Source organism: Eimeria maxima, genomic scaffold, assembly GCF_000499605.1.
Source record: "Eimeria maxima Weybridge genomic scaffold, Emw_scaff50, whole genome shotgun sequence".
In the NCBI taxonomy this organism is placed as follows: Eukaryota; Apicomplexa; class Conoidasida; order Eucoccidiorida; family Eimeriidae; genus Eimeria; species Eimeria maxima.
In genome coordinates, this window is record NW_013566551.1 from 15,013 (window position 1) to 38,894 (window position 23,882).

A 23,882-nucleotide genomic window follows, 5' to 3' on the forward strand; every position below is an offset into this window, starting at 1 on the left:
CCAGTCAGAAACGAACGCAACAGTCATCCCTCGACTGGCACAGTAACTAAGGGGACGGTTTATGCTGCTAGCTCTCCAAAGGAAGGGTCTAGGTATACGCAGTGCCCATTTCCCTAGAAATGAAGTAAATAATGCTGTCTCCGCTAAGAAAGTCAAATCTTAGTCATCTAGAGGAAAGGCATTCAACAATGAACGCCTTTGCTCCCAAACGACCCACAGGCGCTCTAACTGCTCATCCATCTATGGATCGCGAGCCACGACGATTTCTCTAGCTGTTATCCAAGGCTTCCCTCTTAAGACATTGCTAACTTAAATAGAATTGCGAACACAAGTAACAAAAACAACAAACATACCATGTTTGAGTTTGGCGCCCTCCAAGCATGCAGGCCTGCTGAGCAGTGTGGTACGTAGGCACTCATGGTTCTATGTCGATGCATACTTGTCGCAGAGAAAAAGGATTAGTCTATGGAGGGAGACGAAACCGCTTGCACCTCAGTTGTTAGACACGAGAAAGCCACCACATCTGCAATACCATACCACTGCTTGATGTGACCTTGGGCTCTTGCGCTTTAACACACGCAGGGGCGAGGCTGCTGGGGCGGCTGGGGGTGGTGCTGCTATTTCGCATGCATATGGGTGTTTACGATTCTGACTTTTACTTACAATTCATCTAGCGGACGCGAATTTCAAATTTGTGTTCCTGGTCTGCGCCGATGTAGCTGTCGCACATGAGGAAGAGCACAAACTGATGCTTCCCTGGTGAATCGGGGGCTTCGAAAGCCAGCTTGACAGTGCTGTTTTGTTTTGTGATGGAAATTCGCTTAATCGCATTCAGCCCGTTAGGTGCCGACTGCCCAATGACCAACCACCACTGCTCCTCCTTCTCCTTCGGGAATAATGGAGCGTACACAGGTCCCACAGTATCTCCATCCTGCACGCAGCCACCCAAGAATCTTGCCCCACAGTCACAAACCTAAGGTCAATCAAAATCTACCCAAAAGATGCGCTGCCAAACACGCTGCAACACAGAGGACTAAGCATAAACAAGGAGTCAAATCACGCTTAACGCGCCCAAAAGCAAATATGCTTGCACTGCACAAAACATTTACTAGAAGAGCTCCGTTTGTTTTCTGCATGCAGCGAGAGGGCCTCTGGCAACACCGAAGAGCGAGAGACAGCCCTCGAACCCACCGCCAAGTCTCTTTCTAGCTGCACGGTGCATTGGATGTTTTCTCCCGGACTTATATTTTCTGTCTTTGAAAGTTCAAATTCCAGGGAGATGACAGGGTACCTGTTGCTTGCTTTAGCCACTTCCTGCGATGACAACCCAACCCGCAAAAGCATCAGGTGTCGCGCCCAGATGTATCGTGCACGAATCAACACTCCCCACCAGTCGCGCGCTCATTCATACAAGCGTGTCTTCCTTGTTAATCAGGTCATGCGTGCTGTAAAGGCAATAACGTACTCGAAGTTGAGCCTGAGTGAGCGACGCTAGAAGCTTCTCTCTTTGCGCATCTTCCATGTTCATGAAGTCAAAAACATCTTTAACCTCCATAGCTGAGCCGCCCGCAACACCCCACAGCCACATGCATGGCACTCCTGGTGTTGCATGTATGTACCACTCTGGCAACCGGGTACCCCTTCAGCTACAATGCACAGCATGCGGAAGTTTACGTTTGAGTCTATACTACCACTTCACAAAGATCGCCGACAGGTAATCAACGAACGAGCTAAAACAGTGGCTTTGCACGTATGATCTGGGTTTCACAGCCTGGGAACTTGCCATTGGCAGCCTTGACGAGGTCTGTGCTAAAGTGTGGAAGCTGTCTGAGAGCCGAAGCCTGCAGTTTGTTTTGTTCGCCAGAGCCAGCATGCAGCACAGCCTGGACAAGGGCTTGAGATATCTCCATGGCAGCTAAGGCAGGGATTAACCACCCGTTGCTTGCAATGACGTCCACCAACGCATGAAGCAGCCGCACGCAAGGCTCCAACACCTGCTTTTGGTCCGCAACCAAGTCACTTGGAAGAGTCGCTCGCTGGCAGTGTGCCTGAAAGCAGATACATGGGCCACGTAGCAGACCTATGGCCCAAATCTTACCCTACATCATAGGAGCGAAGCATACACTTTTATTGGTGGAGCATCAACTCCAGCAACGGGATGGGCAGCAACGAACTCACATGCAACAGAACCAAGGCTTTCGTGCTGGCCTTGGTGAAGTCTATGCTAGCTGGAAGCTTGAGACCAATGCGCTGGGCGATGCCCTTCAGGACTGTCTCCTCCCCAGGCCGGAGGGGAAGAGACCCGAATTCCGCTGCAGCCGAGAGGATCTCCAACAGTGCTCGGCGTTTAGAGGTCGGGGACAGCGAACGGTTAAAGAGTTCTGCATGATCGCAGCACGTACAGCGCATTCAGTCATCACCGGCTTACTTCCTCAAGCTCCGACAAGGGGTGGAAATTTGGAGTGCGCATGAAGCCCAAACACACTAGGGCCGCTAACAGGACATACACTCCCACGGAACAAAAGAGTGCCATCCCCGTACGCACCAATAGTTGCGACTTTCACATAGTAGAAAGCAGAAATGAGCCCCAGGTTCAGAGGCTCCAGGTCCACCTCGTTCTTCTCAGCAACGCATTGGGCTTGCTCAAGGGTGTGTACTGTGGACTCCACCAACTCCGACAAATAATCACTCAAATGCTGGTGCGAAGTTCCTTGGAGGCCGTAGTAGTTGGGGTTCTGCAGCGACCGATAAGTAACAGCACGCATCCAACACACCTCTGTACACACTTGAGTGTACAAAGGCAAAGTGACATAGGCTTCCCATTTTTCAACATGTAAAGTAAAGACGATATGATGCAAATGTTGTTGACTTCAGGCTAGAACGACAAAAAAAGGCACTACTTTCCGTGAGCTATGTGCAGCACAAGTTGGCGTGTCCAGGAGCAGAGCACCCTTTGCGACACCAAACGCATGTGCAAGAGGTGCATGCACACATCAAAACCGTACATTAGCACACGCAAAGACAGAAGAAAATCGAAAAGGTAGGGAACCCCTAGACACCGAGTTCACCCTGTACACCACCCAGCGTGGCCAGCAGGCAAACTTCTTACCCTCCCCAACCGCAACCAACACACACTTTAGTGTGCAGCTGTTCTCTGCCTACTACTACGTTGTACGGCTGTTGTCTAGGTGTGCAAATCACTTCGCCACTTGCCTTAGAGAGTCTTCTGTAAAGGAAGGACCAAGTGAGCCAGTCGACGGCATCTTGCTTGCTTTCGATCGTTTTGAGTACGACTTCAGCATTAACGTGGTCTTGCAGGTGCTGCTCAAGCTGAGACTCTATCGGCAGCGGCTCAAATATAAATTTCTTGTAAAACTCCCTCTTGCTGGATGGGCAAAGAAGCACCACGTATCCGTGCTTGTCAATTCCAGGACGCGTCGCGCGGCCCAACATCTGTAGGACGTCTGCAATTGGGTAATCTTCGTACCTGCAATGCAATCACCGTTAAAATCAACAGAAATAGGTGATACACTCAAGGCAAGCTGACGTTTTGAAATTGCATGCACGAACGTGTTGATCCAAGTATCGAGATTAGAAACAGTTAACGGATGCTACCAAGACTCAAGGGCCACAGTCTGCATCTGTTGACCTCCGATCCCCTCTGTCTGCTTGTACTCTTCGCTAACCGCTTCTGAATGAGCTCCGATGACTTTAATTGCCACTAGTACGCAGACGCACCCGTTTTCCGTGAACCGTTTGGTGTCGACAACAACAACCAAATGGGAGCTGATCTGAAGGCCCCACGCGGACTCCTCCGCCACAACTACAACTTGAATGGCCCCGCTCGAGTGCAACTGCTGCACCAGCAGCCGCTCAGCAGCGGACAAGCCCGAATGATAGAGGCCAACGCCGTAGGAGAGCGTTTCTAGCAGCATTTTATCGCGCACAATCGACGTATACTGCTTCATGGTATCATCTGCGCGAGCGACAGAAGAGAGTGTACGGAAGCCGCAAAAATTTCTTCATATCGCCACTGCCAATCCGTGCAGTCAAACAGGAAAGTTTCACATTCGTTGGGCCACAAAAAAACATAGTGGGTGTCGCTTGCCTGAAACGTGCAGATACTTCTTCGGCTGATCGTCAGCTGCCGTTTGCAGCAGGAGATCGATCGCTGTCAACCTGCACTGTTTCCTATCTGAGCAGAATACGAGAACGTTCTTGAGTTTGCGGCTGCTGCGGCTCCTGCTGTCATCAGTTGGTGCCGTGTAGAGCTTTATCGCCTGATGCACCGCTCGAGACATGGCCAACAAACGCGCATCCCTGTTGTACACATCAAAGCCGTGCAAAGAAATTTCCAACGGCACAGTGCGCACGCTCGGATGAAAGTTGAACAGACCTGAAGCGCAAAAGCACCGGCTTGTCTCGAAATCAAACATTGTCAGAAGCAAAATAAATATAATTTATCGGTGTTCTAACGAACCAAAAACCAGACTCCTGAGTTGCATTGTGTGCTACTGCACCTGCACTCAAGCGCCACCTCTGCAACGCCTAGCGTTCAGGAATCATGTTACGTCGGAACGTTTAGATGAGCGACTGCTGCGGGTCCAACCCTCCAGAGGGTGCTTTTTGTGCACCTATTTGCCACAGGAATTGTCATGCGGGTTGGCTGCTTTATTGCTCACCAGTAGCGGATACCCCAAGCCAATCTGCGACGTCTTTTGCATTTGAAAGAGAATTGGCACATGCGACAATGCGGACTGGCTGAGGTAGCTGCGCGGAGATGTACCGCATCCTTGAAAGGCAAACTTCGAGAGTTGAACCGACAGGGGAGTTGAGCAAATGCAGGTCGTCCACTATTAACAGGCGGATCGACTGCAACACTTTGCGGGTCTTCCAGCGACGAGATAAGAAATCCCATTTCTCCGGTGTAGATACCACAATGTGCGATTGCTCCAAAATCTGCATATGCATACGCAACGGGGCATGCGCAGACACCCTCAACCTCGAGGTACGGCACGTTCACACTGTTTAAGGCCCCGCTCGCATGCTCTCGAGATACGAAACAGTTTCAAGCTCCAATTTTCTCCACTGTGCTTCCAAAAGGCGTTCAGTGGCACTGTATTGCTTCTCTTGGAGAGTCTCCTAGTAAGGAACCGTACCTTCAAATCTGCATGCAAGTCGCCCGTGAGTTCTGCAATTTTCAACCCTAGGCCACTACCCAGTTTGGAACTCCACTGTCGCAGTGTCTCCTGTACTACAGATGAATAAGGAGCAAGGTAAACCGCCTTCCAAGAACTAGATGGCTCCGTCTTAAGCATCCGCAAGATGGCGAACTCAATGCAAATCTCCTTCCCGCTTGTCGGCGGCAAACATAGCAAAACAGGTTCGCTGGTTGAGTACAGTGTAGAGAAAACCTAAACGCACAGAAAGTCTTGGAGTATGAGCTGAATGCAACTGGAAAGCACTTGCACACGTGATATTTCAATATCCAACAGCCACTGGCCAACGTTTCAACTTGGCACTGCATGAAATTCCAGAGTACAAGTGGCCCGGAATGGAGCACACTCCTATGGTTTCCACGAAGCAAAACACAGGAAAAACTGACACAGATGTTGTGAATTCAATTCGTTGTTACCTGCGTTTGAATTGGGTTAAACGCTTTAATGCCTTCCTTCTTGTACAGTTCCTCCGCCTTCTTATCGTGCAGAGACGACACCGGCAGGGGCTGCAGATCCAACAGCTCTGCATGAGGCATTGGCTTTTCTGGCAAAATGAGGTTTCTGAAGGATATGGGCAGTGACGCCGTGGAGTGAAGCCAGCGATCTGAAATGGCGCGGATGCAGTAGCTAGGTGGGATCGGGTCGGTCACTGGCAAAGTGAAAGTTAGGGTATGTTCAACTTCTCCTTGGAATGCTGGTAAGATGAACATCTGCGCAAATAGCATAAATAAAGCAAAGGTCACGGAGACTCAGCAGGCAGCATGGCTTTCAAAATCCTGAAATGACACAGCATCTCGGATAGTTCTTAACCGGCAACCAAGAGGCTGAGTTCAACTGCGGTCCAGTTACATTGTGTGTATGAGCAGTACGCGCTGACCTCATGGTGGAGAATCTGCTCGCAGTCGACGTCATGCACAATAATCCAGAAGACTTCGCCGTTACCGTGGATCTTCGGGTCCCACTGGAAATCTGGCGTGATTGTCAGCTCAACAACAAGGCAGGAACGACTAAGCGGCTGCACAAACGCTGCAAGTTCCAGTTTCGGGAAGGAGTGAATCAGCCGATGCAGCAGCTTTCCCATCTTTGGCACTCTCACAAGTTCGCCTATTTCAGTTGATGTCAAATCATAGTAGCGGTCGAAAGGCAAGTCTTTCTTCTCAATTTTGCGCAACAACTCCTCAGGCAGAACCTGAATCACAGCAGGCCCAAAACGAGCGTGGACGTGTAGCCTCGAGGACGAAACTAACGCGAAGTTCATATGCAAGCTGAAGCGCGCAACGAACCTCGAGAACGGTCGAAGTGCAGTGCACAGGTGGGCACATTGGTTTCAGTACAGATGCAGGGAAAATGACGGCTTAAGGTGTGTTAAATTGCCCAGCAAACACATTAGTACCCATGTGAAAAGTGACACATAAGACGAGGGTACTCCAGCACGAAAAGCAAAACCAAAACCCTCGGGACACTCACGCGAGCCAAAGAAAAAAGTGTTGATAAAGACTACTCATAAATACCAAGCACATTTCAAGGAACAGACAAAGCTAAAAATTTACTGACTTTGAATTGGCGCAAGGGAGTCATGGTGCTCCACATGCGACCCTGGATCTCGTTGCAGAGTTGCAGGGCCCTTATGGCAAGCTGTGCCCATCCTCTCCTCAAGCAAATATCGAATATAGCGCGCATGATTCTGTTTGCGCTTTGTTGAACATACACCATATCCGCCATCATGGCAAACCCTTCCAGCTTTAGCTTGCTTATATACGCTTGCAATAGGACATTGACCTTAGAAGAAGGTTCATCAGGCGAACCCTTCACTGGGATGGGAACCCTCTCCATCAGCCTCTGCAGTTCCAGTTTTTCTTCCTCCCTAACGGGCATGTACTTAAATTCGGAGGAAAGAGAGAACAGACGTAGCAGTTCGATGTCCGAGAGAGTAGGCTTCAGGTGCTCGTTGTACACTGCAATGGTTGCGTGTTTGATGTAGTAGTGGCTTGCAACTCGGCCCATTGCTGTTACATGGATGGTTCCAGTCCTTTTATCGTACTTGATGAGAAAGTGCCTATCCAATGTCTTGAGAGCTGAGTCCGCCAGGTTAATGCAGTACTGCTCAAGAAGCTTGTCACCCACAACCACGTCCGGTGGGATACCGTATAGCGAAGGCGCCTTCAGCATCCTCACGTATAGATATGTATAGCCCAGCCAGTGCACGGCATCTTCCCTGCTCCTGACGGATCCTGATGCGCAAAGAGCAGCATGGACAACCCAATCTTTCGAAACTTAAAAGAACCTACCAAATTACTAGCTCTCTGCCAACAAATGCTCTTCCGTTCCCTCCGACGGTCAGACATGACATATAAGAGCAGCTGCCAAAAAAAAGGGGCAGGTAACTGACCAAGGACGATTTCTGCGTTGAGCATGTCGGGCAGGCAATGAATCATCTGCGACTCGATGGGTAACTGTTGGTTGTTGAGGGAGAGGTAGAACTGTAGTTCACTATGCTGGGTAATCAGGATGGCGTGGCCTCCAGTATCGTACTGGGGTCGTCCAGCTCGCCCCATCATCTGTAGAATATCCATCGGCGACAACTCCGACCATGCTCCCTTCTCCGGCAGATACACTTGCGTCCCTGTTCACAAGGAGTACGTGGGGGGTTGCGTTGAGAAATAATCACTCCTCAATAGGCTAAGTGCTGCACTGAGATATTATTGCAAGAACTTCACCGCGCATCTAGAAGAGGCGCCATGTCTGTGCATTCACATCATTGGCGGCATAAAAAAATACAATCGTGTCACCTCCATCCGTTGTGCGAAAACGTTTGCAGAACAGATCCTCCACTGCGGGCCTTGTCTGCCTCCCATGCGTTGCGCTACGCACACCGACACTCGCTAAGGTTGTGACAGCATAGAAAACTGACCTTTGATTATGACTGTGTGGGCAGGCAAGTTGACACCCCACGCGAGAGTGGCAGTAGAAACGAGCACTTGAATGTGCCTATCTGCAAACAAGTCTTCTACCAGCTTTCTGTCCGTTCTGGGGAGCCCTGCATGGTGAACTGCGAAGCCGTAGGGCAGCAAGTCCTTCAGGTCCTGTGTCTTGACAGCTTCCGCCTCGGCCTGCAAAATCTCCCGACTAGCTGAGAAGTTCTGCAGGAAACGAGGTAATGTGTCCTTCTGCAACGCTGCATCGCAAATAAATTTCGCCGTCTTCACCGTTTCCTTCCGGCTGTGCACAAATATCAGTACTTGGTTCTTTCCAGCGCACTCCAGAACCTGCAAATCCAGAGACCAGCACCACACGGGGAGAAATGGCAGGCTGCAAATCATGAGATGGGCTGGATGCATGGTCACAACAGCAAGTCCGAGACATGCAACTACGGCCACACGCTGCTCATCCAGTAAAATATGACTGGAATCACACACACAAATATATGCACAGTCACCCTTTGGATCGGACCACTTCAAATGGGGCATATAAAATACTGAGTACTGCCATACCTTCTCGTAGGTGACGTCGTTCATTGTGTTGTATCTCCGGATGGCCTTCTTGTCTTTGATCCCTACATAGGTTTGTTTGAGAGGAACAGGACGGTAGTGGTTGCCGAAAACAAATAGGCCTTTTTCCGGCTTGACCCTTAGGAATACCGCTACGTCTTCGTAGTTGGGCAGAGTGGCAGAAAGCCCCACTAGTCTGATGTGCTCTTGAGACATTTCAATCTGACGGATGGTACGTGCCACTATAGCCTCCAGCACTGGCCCTCTCGTGTCGTGAAGCAAATGAATTTCGTCGATGATCACCAGGCGAACAAGCTGGGTGTAAGCCCTTTCTCCAGCTTTCCTGGTGATGATGTCCCATTTTTCAGGCGTTGTGACAATGACTTGTGTCTCTTCAATCTTTTCTCTCGTCAAATTCGCGTCACCAGTGAGCTCCCGGACTGAAATACCAAATGGCTGCAACCGCTGCGAGAATGCCTGAACTTGTTCTGCCACCAATGCCTTCATGGGCGAAATGTAGATTATTTTGAATCCCTTCAGATCAATGGATCCGGTGGAAGCGTTCCTGTATTGTCCTATCACGTTGAGCATGGCCAACATGGCCACGTTCGTTTTTCCCGCTCCGGTGGGGGCACACAGCAGCAGATTCTCTTCGTAAGCATCGAAGGCAACGTCGTACACTTTTGACTGCAGAGCGTTCAAACGCTCAATTCCTACACCGGTGAAGGCCGGCTGACTCCACTCTGGCATCGTAGATATTAACCGCAAACCTTCTGACTTCTCCACCGGCCTCTTCAAAGCCGGAACAACTACTTCGTCGTAGCTCTGAAAAGAATACACAAACTGTCCAGCTATCGCTCGTCTCCTCCCAACCTAGATTCCGTAAGGACGGAATTGTTTTACGGCAAAATTATCGAGACCAGACATTAGAGCAAAGGCTCCACCGCAGTGATTAATACCTTGTTAAATGCTGGCCAGAAACATGTCTAAGATTTACACCTCTCGCTAAGGCGTGCCCATGGAGCGCGCCGGGATAGCACATGGGTTAATGCTTACCTTCGTCTCGATCCTCTGAGTCCCATCTGGCAGCTTGACCTTCGCATTTGCCATTAGATGGCTGCCTTGCTGAAAGGCAATGCTTTGCAAGTCAACGGAACCGGTAGGCTTGCGCTGGGTAGCTTGGCTAGTGGGGCCCCCATGTCCCCCAGGGGTGCCATGGGCGCCACCCCCCAACGCAGCTGAGTCATCATCTGCTTCTGCAGCTCGAAGGGAGGCATCACGCGCCTGCAACGGACATCATTTACTATATGCAAGCATATCTACACAGTTCGCCTGGCCGTTTGCATGCAAAAGAGGTAGCAGAGCACAGTCATCTTACGCAACGGCCTGGAAGCTGTCACGATGCGACTAGGCGACAAATAAGCCAGCTCATACTCACACTGTGGATACCAACTCTAGTATATCCTATCCAGCAATACGCCGCTTGTCTGCATGCGGTTGGTTTGAGTGCTGTTTACCTGGGCTTTGGCGGCAAGCGTTGCTGCCTCTTTGCGGACATTTAAGGTGACCTCTTTTTCTTTATTGCGGCGTGATGTGAGTGCATCTAGCAGCTCAAGGACCTCCTGACCTTCTTGGGTATTTTTCATTTCCTCCCGAATACCTTCCTTCTCTTCTGTAGTCTGCGCCTGCCCCAGCCTAATGCAGTAGAACAGTTTCCATCTGTTTTTGAGTATCTTTTTGGCAAGCTCAAAGTTCTCATATTTCAGAATCAGCACCAGCTTGTTCTCACATTCTTGAATATCCGGGATGGGAAGAATAGACAAGATCTCCTTCTCCGTCGCTACAGCCTGGTTCGGGTCGGAAAAGACAGCGTTCAGCTCGCGCTGCAGCCAGTGAGGATCAATCTTGGACACATCAACACAGTATGCCGATTCTGCGCTGTCTACTTCCTCCTCATCGAGGTTCTTCGCCGCTAAATATGTTCTCTCCTTCTCCTCCTGTTCTTCCGTCTCCTCATCGTCCTCGTCTTCACCCTCCGCCTCCATGTCCGAGTAGCCATAGTCATCCTCTCCCTCATCTTCCTCATCAAACACCACCGCAACCCCTGCCGTCGTATCAGGCTCCCCTGAACAGATGGACGGAGCAAACTACGGCATAACGATTTTCACGGAAGTCAAGAAGCAGCTTTCGCATGCAGATGCAGTCTCATCAAGAATGCATGAAGGCATCCTGGATTTCTTCGAAGCACCTGATGCGTAGATGAGTTTCCACTAATCGAAGAACGCACAGTTACAAACGCAGACAGTAAGCGTACACATTCCAAAGCCACGACAGGCGGCATGGCTAGTGAGGAATACGGCTAGCACCCCAAAAGCTGGCGATGCTGCCGGTATTCCTGCTCTACCATTCAACGCAGCACCTAAGCCAGGAAGTTCCAAAGTAGCACCAAGAAGGGCGTGCGCATACACATGAGGGAAGAATCGCAAGGCCTCAGCGCACACAGGGTCGTGTAGTAACGCCAGAAGATAATTATCGAAAGTAAAGCTCAAGATCAAACGTTTATCTACAGATCACAGCACATTACATTTCGGGCTCCGAAAGAAGCCTCAACTAGGACGCTAGTTCACCTGCTTCGTCCCTGTCTTGGTCTGCGGTCATAAAGTCGGTGATGCTCTTGGATAGCTGAAACAGTTTCGTAAACCGTTCTTGGGTGATGGGGCCCAGAACTCCTTCTACACCGCGCTTCCGCTCCCCCTCTTTAAGCCCATCCTCCTTCAAGACCTGTAGCACTTCATCGGCCGCGCCTCGAAGCACTTCGTCGGGCTGATCCCCCAACTGCTGCTGCAGAACAACGAGCAGCTGTTCGTATACCTGGTTGGTGACGCGCGTGGTCGGCCTGTAAAAGAAATTCTCCGTCACATCTGCATCAAGCACTGTAGCTCCCTTCTTGATGTCCTGTAAACAAAATACAGATCAAAAGGAGAGCGAAAGCCATCACCGCCCACACTCCTATAGCTTCACCTTCAGCAAACATTTCGTCGCTGCCATGCTTGTCATCGTTTTATTCCGTGGTTAAGTCAACTTCCTACACAGTTATACTATGCATAGGCCTTCTGGCAATAAGTTATTGCCAGTAAACCCCCCCAACAAAAAGGGACAGGGTTACTGCTTGCTCCTGGGCTCATAGATAAAATCCAAAGGTGCGCACGGGTGTGTTTTTTACCAGCTTGCTTCGTTTGGCGATCCCCCCCTCTTTAAGCTTGCTCCTTCTCTTTCCAATCTTCTCCTTTTCTTCCTTTTTAAGGCCCCGTTCGGCCTTGTCACCCATAGGGTACAGCTTTCTCCCGGCGAGGGTCTCGGGTTCGCCTGTGGGCTCCCCCTGGTGAGCCCCACCTGGAGCTCCAGTTAGGTAAGGGTCACGCTGTAAGACAAGGTTACTATTTTGCCTGTACTCGAAGCGCTTGAAGCGCTCGAATGCCTCCGCCATCTTCGCTTAGCCCGGCTTATGTACGCGAGTATGAGGGGGAAGGTTACGCAGCCCCTGATTAGCGGAAATAAGCCTTATATTTCGAGATGTATGGTAAATTGGGAAAAAAAAAAGGGCAACAGGGAGGGCTTGCCTACACGGAGGCAATAACGAGCAGCCCCCAAGAACCTTGCATGTGCTTGTGGCACATCTTTCGCGTAGCGTTAAACACTATCTTGATTTCCCCGTGGTTGAAGGGAAGACAAATAACCATTGCACTCGAAGTTGAACGGCAAAGTCTTGAAGAACCAACTGCAAAATTTGTTTCCGCATGCAGTAGCTTTGTGGTCCAGCCCCAAAATGTCGTGCTTGCGCGGCTCCGCTTGGTCGATGACCCGGTGCTTATTGAGGCAACAGTGAAAACCATTCCATGGCTTCCTAACTATGTAACATTAAGAATGGGGCTCAGTATTATGGATCAGATCCACTAAGTAAGCAGGGAATACCTGTGCATAGCACGGAGACAGTGCTCGTTTTAGCAGGGTCGAACGGTGATGGGTGAATTTAACGACATTCCACCTAGAAAAATCAAACATACTATTGGCACATTGTCTACACTATCAATGAATGTATCAGAATAGGCCTTGTGTTCGCCTGCACGTCGCGTTTGGCTGCACGTTGTTGCGTACTATACTATGGTCTGTCCCCTGTTAGCCAATGAAGACTAAGTAAGCCCTACTAGGCAGCCTGTGTACAAGCAGGGAGCTGACCTTAAGCATAAATATTCAACAATTCCAGAGAGTGGTAGTGCATGCAACAATTAATACCTGGGTGTGCATATGCAGGAAGTGCACCTCGACTCTTGTACCTTTCTGATGACTGTTGTGATATGCAGTAGAGCCGAAGTAGTTAATATGAGTGTATCATAGATGCTTGTGGCATACCACTGCAGTCTCCAGGTGTCATGAAGCCAGCAGTTTCGGCTCCTGGAGTTGCGAGGGGGGAGGCGACCTGCCATGAGTCGCAAAGCAATTTCCTGAAAGGGTGGGACAGTGTTTATATGCCACCTTCCATAGAATTGCCAACGTTGGGCAGAGGACGCTGCATCTGTCGCCCCCAATGGCACAAGCAGCACGCCTCCTTTTGTGACAGTCTAGGCCCTGGATATAGCTGTATTGATTTGGAGTTCCCTCCTCTTAACCCACAATCCAGGCGACCTCCGGCTGCTCCGCTCACTTCGTACCCGTGCACCACTCCCTCTATCATCTAGAAAATGAGTTAATTGCCGAGATCACTGAAGACCAGCTGCTGCGGCAGCTGCGCAGGCTTCCTGATGCGCCAAATACGCGAAATTCACCGCCGCTTTGGTCAATGATATATACTGACTTTGCATGGTTGGAGACTCCCTCCGCCTTGTGATGTTCGCATGGTTGGTTAGAGATCAGAAAATAGGTCAAAACAACAGAGTACACACAATACAAGCGTTCGGGGCATTCTGGTCTCTATAACGGCAGCGATTACGGCTAATTTAGTCACAGCTCACTAATCTTTAGCTGCACCATCCAAATGCATGCCTGCCCTTGCTGATGAAGCAAAGCTGGCCTGTCCACGATCGCTAGGAATAGCTTCGCACAGAACATGCTCCGAAACCAAATCACCCTGACATTTTTGGGCCATTCAGTGTAATATAAGAGCGGTCTCATCTTCTGCCAACTGCTTCGCTAGTGTTTAAGGTTTGCAGTTGTGACTTGTACCCCCACGACCTTGCTGCCTCTTCGCGAGGAAAGCTAGCGGGGAAACTCCGGTGAGTCCTTCAATCATTTTAGAAAATCAACATTAACACAACATTAATTGTGTCATGAAATATCCTGGTTGAGCGTAAGTTGAATATGCATATAAAAACACTGACACGAGAAGGAACAGCAAGAGATCCTACCCACTGTACAACAAACTTCTTCGGCTGCCCGCTTGCCGCGCGCTTGCCGAGCCCAGGAGGGGGTCCTAACCCAGTACAAACAAGTTGTCTTGGCTGACAGGATCTGCTGAACGCCGTTCGTGGTACTGTCTATCTTGCCAATCCTGTACTTCCCGCACGCAATCCCGAGCAGCTGCGAACAGCGTGGGGAAGTGTAAGGCTGCTAACGTACGCCACTGGCTTTTGGCAGTAAGGCCTCAATTCGGGCCGGCCAATGGTGTCCCATTGCAGACAGAGGATGCCGGGGAGCAACGAGTGGAAGTGCACACTATTTTATTCTAAACGCATTCGGCACGATTGAGTCAGTCAAATCACGTGGAGGCATTCTGCTGAAATATTGTGGCAAATGCTGACCCACCGTGCATTTGATGTGCTGGATGCGAGCATGTGACTCCAGATGGTTTGTGGTGGTCGTGTTATAGTCAACGCAGCTCACGCGCGGTCCAGAACTCTTGCAACCGACGACACCAACAATTTCTTTACAGCATTGGTAGATCTTCTCTCCCCAAACAGCAGCATGCCACAAACAATTCATGGCTATATTGTGGCGTGAGTCACGACAGCACAAGCAAGCAAGGCAGTAAGGTATAGGCGAAATATCTGGAATCGATACAGCGGGGAACTGCGACAGCTCTCCTATCTCTTTGCCCACCTTCCATATCTAAAGCGCTTTGTAATGCCCCAGAGGCCACAGATATCCAAAATTTTGCGCTGAGTAATTTAGCGCCGCCGAAGCCCCTAGTGGGTTTCTGGGGATGTCTTATGCGAACGACTATAGCACGTTGCCTCACTCAGAACTCCCAGTATAGACCTTTGTGCCCCTTGGTTTAGTGCATTGCGCTCAACGACGACAAGGCACTAATTTAGCGTGACTGAACTTTAAGACATCCCCGCTCCCTACAAACACCCCAAAACCTCCACCCCCGCCCCCTGGGTTGGAAGAGGTCTGTGAATGCATCGGCTATGTCGCCCCCTGTGAGGCTGCTGAGCACGAGTATCCGATTTACCTTATTTCGTGCCGAGGTCGTGTGGTTTAGAACTAACATATTGTGTTATTTTCACGGAGTATACTTCTACAAGCTTAGGTGGAGGTCGAACTAAGTTCCTTCCCGCTCCCAAGTTTCCCAATATGGGAATTTGCATGGTCTCCCGTCCTCTGCTCCCTTTGTCCCCCTCATTGCGCTTCATTGAAGGTTGAAAGATTCCTGGGCAGTGGGCTCCATGCACTGCCACGTGGCCTGCGTTTGTGAGGGAAGGCCCTCCTGCCCCTGTGTAGACGTGTTTGGGGGCCATTTCCTGCTACTCGGATACGGACTCCTAAATGCACTAACTTCCCTAGTAGGGGCGCCTGGGAGCGGGGGGAAGCTTACTGCGTGAGCACTGCCAGGGATCGTTCCTTCCACCCAACTCTAGCTGTTGCGCTCACGCTCAGAGGCCAGAGGCCCGAGTATAGCTGTAAGGTCTGCTCGTCTGGTTTGGTAGCTTCTTTTAATAAGCTCTTCAATGAGAATATAAACAACGAAATTCCACCGGCGCGTAGCATCAGTGCTCCAGTTAGGCAAACGTTAGACCGAACACCAAAACGCGAATCTCTTAGCAACCCTAAAAGCAGCGAAAAGGTTGTTCTTTGCACTGCTTAGCGAGCTCTATGCGAAGACAGGATGAGTTCGAGTCACAGATGGAGGAAAATAGTTGGAGCAGGAGAGCCGGTGGCTTCATCGAGATGAGCGTCTCTTCATAACTGAACAAGCATCTATCAACGAGCATCTACTGGGAGCCCAAAATTGGTCCTAATGCCCACGATTGGCTCGCCACCGCTGATTCCAGAGGGGAACGTAGACGCTCCTGAAGAATTGCTTCGCACAAGCAATCCACAGAAAACCCGCTAGGGTTGTGGTTCTTCTGGCTAGTCTCTAACTCCCGTTAATCGTTACTCAGCCCAACATTTACGGTTCTCCAGTACGCTATAGCGTACTATTTTAATGCATGCATGCGTGCATGCATTAAAATACATGCATGCATGCATGCATATTTAAAAGGGTATTGGTTATGTTTGTTTCTGCTTCTGTGCAAGCAAACAGCAGCAGCAAGGAGCAGCAGCAGCAGCAAGAAGCAGCAGCAGCTCCCCACACCCTCTGCTTTGAGAAAGCACCTGCCCCTGCGGCTCTTGTTGCTTCTGCCTAGCAAATAAAGAGCTTCTGCGGGTTCCACTGCGAGGCGGCCTCTCCAACTCTAGAACTCTTGCTTGTGCGGCTGCTGTCTCTGCTCCTGAGGCTCCTGCTTGTGCTCCCTGGGGTGTAAAACTTTAGTAGAAACCAGAGATGCTTCAATCTTATCTTCATCCCACGGCATGGGGAACAGTTTCTCTGCATATGCAACCCAAATTGGCACACCACACCACAGGCGCCTAGTGTGATATCCACAACTACCATACCGGACGGCACAGAGAGCAGTGCCAAGCTGGGTGCAATGAGATTGCTAGCCATAACTTCATGCTAGAGGCACACAACTAGGCATGCATTTCAATGCAAGCCGCCATTTTGACGGGATCATAGTTTTCGGGCCGATGCTTTGGTAATATCACACCTTGCCCGTCCTCGACGAACTGTGCGGTATCTCCAAAGTGCTTGCTGCCGACCCATCCTGAAATGCCAGGGAAGTACGCCCAGCGCGAATTTTCCCAATTGTTTAAGTCGAACACCTGCAGTGTATAAGAATACAAGCATCCTCCAACCTTAACTATTATCTGCAAACACACTGCTACGAGGAGCATGCGTGTCCGCAATAACCGATGCCACAAACACCATTAAAGCATATGAACGACTAAGTAACGACGAAACACCACAATGTTTGCATAGAACGAAACCTTAGGCCCTCAACGAAAATTGTGGTAGGCGTACCACCCTAAGAGAAGTTGCGTCGATTCCTCGATGGAAGTTGCCACTAAGGGGGTCGTCGGACTTGAGAACTGCAGAAACAAAAGAAAAGCTTAGAAAAATAATCCAACTCACACGATGTTTCGGCGTGCGCCCTTACCGAACACCCAGGAGAACTAGCAACGCTAATTTGCCACAGTGCTTGCTGTCATACTGTGAGGTTCGAAGTGGTGAGCCTTGAGGGTGCCAAAGTTTCCTCCCCACTTCAGCGGCCCCACGCTGAGCAGGTTCCTAAGGATGGGTGCATCCTTAACGAAGACATGATCAATATAGCGACTCCTCAACTTCCCCCAATCCCAGTCTTTCACTTCTGGACCCAGGCGACCAACTAGGTACATTAGTGTTTCATAGGCGGACTTGCAAAACAAACGAGACACCGGATACCCGGCAGGGAGGAGACCCGAATCTGAGATGCAGGCGAAACAGATGCCATCCTTCTTCAAAACAAATTTATACAAAACAAGACGCAAAACCATGAAGACGCGCACAAGCAGGCAGATGCCAGTCACTGGACGGTCGGCTAAAGCTACTGCCTTGCCAACAACGAACTAGAGGTCAGACTCCGTCGAAAATGGTGCGCATCCCATCGCCGCAAGCTAGCTAAGGCATAGGCTCCAAAATATAAAAGTCGGGCCCCATGTTATAGTTCAGCCTACTCTTATCTTTCAGAGCAGATAGTAAGTTAATACGCCAGTGGTTGAGGGCCTCAGTGCGCGGCAACCACGTTGGGTGCATCCAGCCCCCTGCAGACAGCTCGCAACAAACACAAAGCATCAACTGCTCTTGCCTTCCTGTCTACCAATCTGTTCGCTCAATCACTCAACACTAAACGCATGCTCCCATTATAAACCTTCGGGGCTTTGCATCACCCACCCACTAGGGAGAACAGAGATTCATCCGTCCAGTTGTTCGCGGAGAATACTTCCTGCAACATCATCTGAAGCCACACCTCGTAAACTGAAGCCCCGTTTGAGGATGCATTCATCGAACAGTCCCAAGACTCCATTGCGGACTTCAGCCTGCTCACACAGAACCGTATGCGCCTGGTCTCTTGAACACTTCCAACTCTCCACACCTAAACAAGAACAAGAACTACCACCTGAAACGGTCCATACGCCACAAAGGGAGTCCGCGGATGCAACTGCCAATGCCCCAAAGTGTATCTGACAATCGAGCCACGTAGGGAGTAAGGCCCTCTTCTGCGCAAAGGGCCGCGGCCTCATTTTGGTCATTCTTGAGGTCAAAACGGCTGAGGAACTCCTTCAGTACGAAATCTCTGAACTCGCAACCGTGCTCGCTGAATTGGTCTTCCTGCGAAATCGCCAAGAGCACACGCAGAATGCTGACACCCCAATACAAAACCCTACGAGTACCATATACAGCAAGCTCCGAAGGCTGTGTCCTTTCAAACCACACACTATTAAAGAGAAGCCAAATATCTATTAAGGTGACCTTCTACTGTCAGACAATGTTATTTGCAATGCACGGAAATAGGCACCTGCATCTTGATAAGGTCCTCAACTTCAATCTTCTTCTTGCTCTTCAGCTCATTCAGCAGCTGGTGCGCACGACGAACGCGATGCCTGTATAACAGAGGCAATCGCAAGCTCTCAGGCAATACAGGAACCCCTGAACCCGGCTACCACCAGTTTCTGGTGGTGTTCCTGCCTCCGCGTGTGCAGGTCGGTTATGCAAGTTCGGCGTGGATCTGAAGTGTCACTGAAATCTACAAACAGAGAACTGTTAAAATTTGCGTGTGCGCACCCTGGGACAAAAACCTCGCCGAAGATCCTCTTCGGGTCGTTTGCAATAACCGAATTCCCAGCGACGAGAATCCCGTCCTTTGGGTTCATCACAAACGGAATTTGTTCCTGAGGGACTGCACCCTGCAGTAGTACAACACTCACTTGAACACTGGCAAACCATGCAAAGGACGGTTGTTTTCCCTTCCTACACTGGCACAAGAAAAGGATTAGCGCCCAAGGTAACGGCCGCACGCGGCTGGGTAACTATCCGCCGTGGTGCCGACCGAATTGGTAAATGCCATATGTGCGCTCGCCTGCCTACTCCGGGCCAATGTGGCTTTCGGGGGTTCCGCATACGCACCTTCCAGTCCTGTTCAGGGTCAGAGCCATTCCTGAACTGGGGATCAGGGCTGTATGGCCTCACAGGGACCGCGCCCGTAACAGAAGCCCCGATTGCACCTTCCTTGGTTGCCCAGATGCAGACGAACTCGTTCATTTGCGCGTGCTGCCCCTGCGCAGAAAAATCGTCGGCGTCACAGACACTAGACCCTGCATCGCCGTAACCAACACCAACTCCTACATTACAGGGCGCAAGCCGACACTTCTAAGCATCCACCGACACTCACCATTTCAATGTAATCCTTCCAGGTCTTTCCAAATAGCATCTTCTCTGCCCAGGCCGCCGGCAAAGGGGCGCGCACTGCTCACAAGCCCCACATAGCAAAACCTTTGCTTTGGTGGCAACGCACTGGTGCCCCCTCAGGAATCACAAACGAGCGGCAAAGCAGTCTGTCTGCTCTGGGGTACGTCAACTACAGCTGGCAGTTGAGACAAGATGCTTCAGTGCGCATAGTAGACGGTCATAAAAGGAGGCCTTGAGGTTTAAGGCTAGACAAAGGCCTAAAACTCACGAGCTACAGAGGCAAAGACGAGGGCCTGATTTTTTTTTAGGCCCTTCCGTAGAGGAGGGACTGCGTCGGAAAATAGGGGTCCATGGTGGCTGTAACGAGCAATGTGACGAATGGGACTCGGGCGGCCCTGCGCGCCAACACAAGACCCTAGGCCATCGAATACTGCAAACCGTAGACTTTGGCGTCCAGCTCCGCAGACGATATACCTCCAGTTGCCCAAAAACTGGAACAACATCAAACCACAACCCCCAACCGCAGCTTGCCTTCACGTATATGCTATGTTCGATGATCTTGAGAGGATATTGCTTGCCGCCATAAAAATAGTGGGTCCCCTCCTCATTAAGGTCTATGAGATACAAGTCCTCAATATCCGTGTGTGCTACCGTTTGGGTCCATGCAGCGTGCTCGTTGTGGCCTGCGGGAAGTACAAACGAACAACTCAGAAGATGAATAGGCTTCTACGCTCCCACTGAGTTATAGAACAGATAAGGTGACCGAAAACGCCATATGCAAAGCTTCACCCGGGAGACCGTAACCAGCCCGATGCGTGAAGACCCTAGCGCAAACGCACCAACAAACATGCCCGTGATACCCACAGCCGTGGCACCGACGGCACGAATGGGGAGACCGTCTCCTTTGCCATCCGATTTCAACCACATCGGCATCCAGAAGCCTGAAACCAACAAGTCAAAGCACACCGCCATGTTTTATATGTGTGCATGCAGGAGATTCACAACACCAAATCAACAAGCAGTAATTCATCAGTGTAATTGCCCCGAAACTACTGCAAAAATAAAACTACCTGGTGCGTTCACTTCGATATGGGGGTCTCCAGCCAAAAGGGGCATTCCTGTTTTCGTGAACTTGCCAGAAACTGCCCAGCCGTTGCTTCCATCCTGTGCACAAGAAGAGAAGCACGCAGTTGCACAGGCCCTTGTGATCCCATAACAGGTAGCGCTGACACTAACATCAACTGGATCCGTTAAAGCCACCAATTCTGTGGGATCCAAGCCGACGGTGCCATAAGACGAGCACGAGGAGGCCGCACTCACGCAGACTCGCGAAAGCACGTCCGTGCAACCATGCACGAATGCGCTGCTGCTTGCACACACCGCAGCCACAGCATGAAGCATGCGCATATAGATGTCTAATATACGCATGAATTCCGTACGCTCACCATCTTCAGGTTAAATGTGTTGGTCTGTTCTGGTTGTCTATCAGTGGTCCACGGTCTGGGGTGCTTAAGGTCGTAGAAATCTTCCGCTCTCTGCATGTCTTCCTTAAACTGTTCCATTCGCTCCCGCGTAATCTTGGCGTTGGGATCTCTATCGTGCATAGGACCCCCAAACTCCGGATTAAGCGAAGAAGGCCCCTCTGTCATCTCGGGGAAGTCGGAGGGGCCCCTTTTTGCCCATTCCGTATCCCTCAGTTCCACTGAAGGAAACTTCACAGGCTTGCCTGCACGACAATCCGTATGCCATGGATTTCAGACCTTGAGACCCACATCGGCGACTAACACGACAGCTGGTGGCCCTACACCTGGTTATCCACTTTAAGCACTGCTGCTTGGTAAGCAGCGGGGGACTGCCGGGTATTGGCTTGCCTGTGAGGTCGTAAAGGCTGGGGCCGGTGCCCTCAGGGTTCAAAGGAGGCACCCCTTCGGGGTAGCCGAAATCGAACAGCTGCAGCAGAAGGGCCATACGAGCAGCTCGTGATGCCTAAAGGTAGCAGGTCTGTGTAAGCAAGGGGTGCCCCAAAAACTACAGCCTCGATGCAGAGCCGTTCACCGTCCGCTCTTTACCTTCCACTTGTCGCCCAATGCATCCTTGAGGTGTACTCTAACGAAGTCTTTGGTCAGTCCCCTGTTTAGCATTATTGAGTAGATGGTGGAGATGGCAGCTATGTCCAACAAGGTGAAGGGGAGAGAAGGCGTGTGCCCCAACAGTGCGAACTCGACTGGCCGTGCAGGCAGAGACCTCAAGGCCTCAGTCACGCCTGAGCGCGTAGGCGCATATCCACACCCTCAGCTAGGCAGGTCAAGGTTTCGTCGTTGGGTTCCTTGGCGGACCTCAGATTATCTGGGATTGAAGCAACACTTAGAAAGCTCAGCGGCATCGAGCTAAGAACCGAGACACGCGCGCAAGCACAGACAGTAACCTCTTCTGCCGCACAGGGTCTGGTGCCTTAGATATACTTGCCTCGTGTATACGCAGTCATGCAGGCTACTCCATGAGGAGGCAGCTTGCGGAGCTTGTGGAGCATCGCCTCTTCAGAGATGACGGTCCTGAAAGACGGAAAACCCTATAATTCGCGAATCCTACCCCCTCCCTCTTGGGAGACCCGGCCGTCGCCAGCATTCTATAGACCTCAAGCAAGCACACCAACTGCCCCCCTATAAGCCCTTGCCTGCTGATCATGTCAGTGTCAGTCATAGATGCTCCAAGGACAGCCGCAGATTTTCCTGTTGCTATGAGTCTCAACAACTCAATTTGTACAGGCCTCTCTGCGGAAAGGTCAACCACAGGCAGAACCCTGAAAAGCCTAGCTGCCGTGCGCAATGACAAACGGGAGTTCATGATAAAGCATCGCCGACTGGACGCCGCATCTCCCATAGGAGCCATGAACTCACCTGTTGCGTGCAGGTAACCTTGGCCAAAACATAAGTCCTCCCCTAAGAATAGCACACCGCCCCCGGTATTCTAAACTCTGCACATTCAACCCGCCGTGTGTGCAGATGCTTGCGCTATTGACAATCGATTGCCCCTGAGCACTACAACGGCATTCCGTCTCCGGTCCCTAATTATTCTGTGCCTTGACTAGCTCACTGCTGGAGGCGCTCAAATATGGAAGCCCATTCTTGTCACGTGATATGCGCACCGAGGACTTGATCCCAGATACCTGCACACCTTAAACAAAAACCCCGGAATCTCATGAGGGCCCGAAACACTTGTAAAAGCAACTCCGTATGACCTGGTCTCATGATTTGGCGTTTACCTCCACGGGTGTGTTCCAGAAGGACTCATCAGGAACGAAGAAGTGGCTGACAATTGGACGTCCGATGAGCCCCAATACGAAGGCGAAAAAGTCGGTGTAGGTTAGAGCAGCATAACCCCATGTATCCTGCGAACCAAATATAAACCCCAGGCCTCTATATCGTTTAACTATCACTGTTGAAGCAAATTCGACTGAAGCTTAGGGCTGCTTAAATGGGGCTTAGAGTTCTAAGTGCGCCCACCCGTGTCCTGTAGTACTCAATCACCACGAGGGCCAAGCTGCTAGCGGTTACTACCGCTAGGAAACTCTTAATGCCCATCCCGTTTGAAAACTTCATCTGACAACAAGCGAACCCCCAGCAGAAGCATTCAACCTCCACTCAGAGAGCAAACCCCTCAGGAACTCGGGATCCTGAAGTTCCTACTATCTTGCTTTCAGGTAGTGCAATATGTACATGTCACAGACTAAATGGAATATAACTGTAACAGGAGGGAATTCAGAGGACAACGAAAGAGGATGTACTCTACTGTGTTCGCAGGTCACTCAAGGAAGAAGCCCCGCAGGGGAGACAGCGCTGTGGCCCCAGCGGGATGCAAACTCCTTGTGTGTCTTATGACTTAGAGTTCTGAGTAAACATTCAATTCTTGCCAAGTCCTTAATGCGGCACAGCAGAAATGCCCTGCAAAGCTGCAGATGAAAGAACTACTGAAACCCGAACGGGAGACGCACTGTAGTGCACAGGCACTACAATGTGTCTCACGTGTGACCTCTAGAGGCTTTAGATTAGGAAAGGGAATAAATACTACTAAATATTTTTGGGATTAGTACATTATTAGTTAGGAAAAGGAATTATTACTTCTAAATGTTCAAGGGATTGGGGTATTGTTAGATAGAGTCGTAGCTTAGTAGGGTCAGTGTGTTAGCTATCCGCGCCTGCCGTGTAATACAGTGCTAAGACACTACTGTGGACCCCAGATATGACTTCTGGAGATCTAATAAATAGTAAAGAGAGAAATACTGTTTGTTATATCTGTGATTATGGCATTTTTATAGTTGGCATTTTTATAGAAAGCAGCTTTATAGGTCAGGCACCTGACTGTGGTGGCGCTGCTTTACTATTTCCCCGCAATTTTATGCGTCAGGCACTG

The 23,882-nt window shown here is 50.5% G+C and overlaps 2 protein-coding genes across 2 annotated transcripts; both read right to left on the reverse strand.

Annotated features, from left to right (window-relative positions):
- Positions 1-670: 670 nt before the first annotated feature.
- Positions 671-12,194, reverse strand: EMWEY_00008120 (sec63 domain-containing DEAD/DEAH box helicase, putative; the record flags this gene model as incomplete). Its single annotated transcript, XM_013482049.1, has 21 exons — positions 671-931; positions 1,192-1,314; positions 1,466-1,557; positions 1,769-2,048; positions 2,179-2,381; positions 2,546-2,735; positions 3,163-3,487; positions 3,739-3,976; positions 4,091-4,396; positions 4,683-4,959; positions 5,160-5,414; positions 5,636-5,929; positions 6,097-6,408; positions 6,774-7,450; positions 7,609-7,842; positions 8,131-8,485; positions 8,711-9,532; positions 9,764-9,991; positions 10,225-10,832; positions 11,335-11,662; positions 11,931-12,194. 21 exons carry the CDS (start codon positions 12,192-12,194, stop codon positions 671-673), a joined length of 6,672 nt encoding a protein of 2,223 aa, XP_013337503.1.
- A 4,186-nt stretch (positions 12,195-16,380) lies between these two features.
- On the reverse strand, positions 16,381-23,053 carry EMWEY_00008130 (penicillin amidase domain-containing protein, putative; the record flags this gene model as incomplete). The annotated part of the gene is made up of 22 exons (XM_013482050.1): positions 16,381-16,514; positions 16,735-16,849; positions 17,049-17,116; positions 17,239-17,490; positions 17,741-17,827; positions 17,958-18,103; positions 18,253-18,395; positions 18,583-18,667; positions 18,849-18,970; positions 19,191-19,340; positions 19,456-19,529; positions 19,741-19,867; positions 19,947-20,155; positions 20,312-20,413; positions 20,543-20,636; positions 20,918-21,198; positions 21,278-21,458; positions 22,062-22,243; positions 22,334-22,411; positions 22,566-22,638; positions 22,735-22,860; positions 22,976-23,053. The coding sequence occupies 22 exons, from the start codon at positions 23,051-23,053 to the stop codon at positions 16,381-16,383; spliced, it is 2,907 nt and encodes a 968-aa protein (XP_013337504.1).
- Between the last annotated feature and the right edge of the window lie 829 nt (positions 23,054-23,882).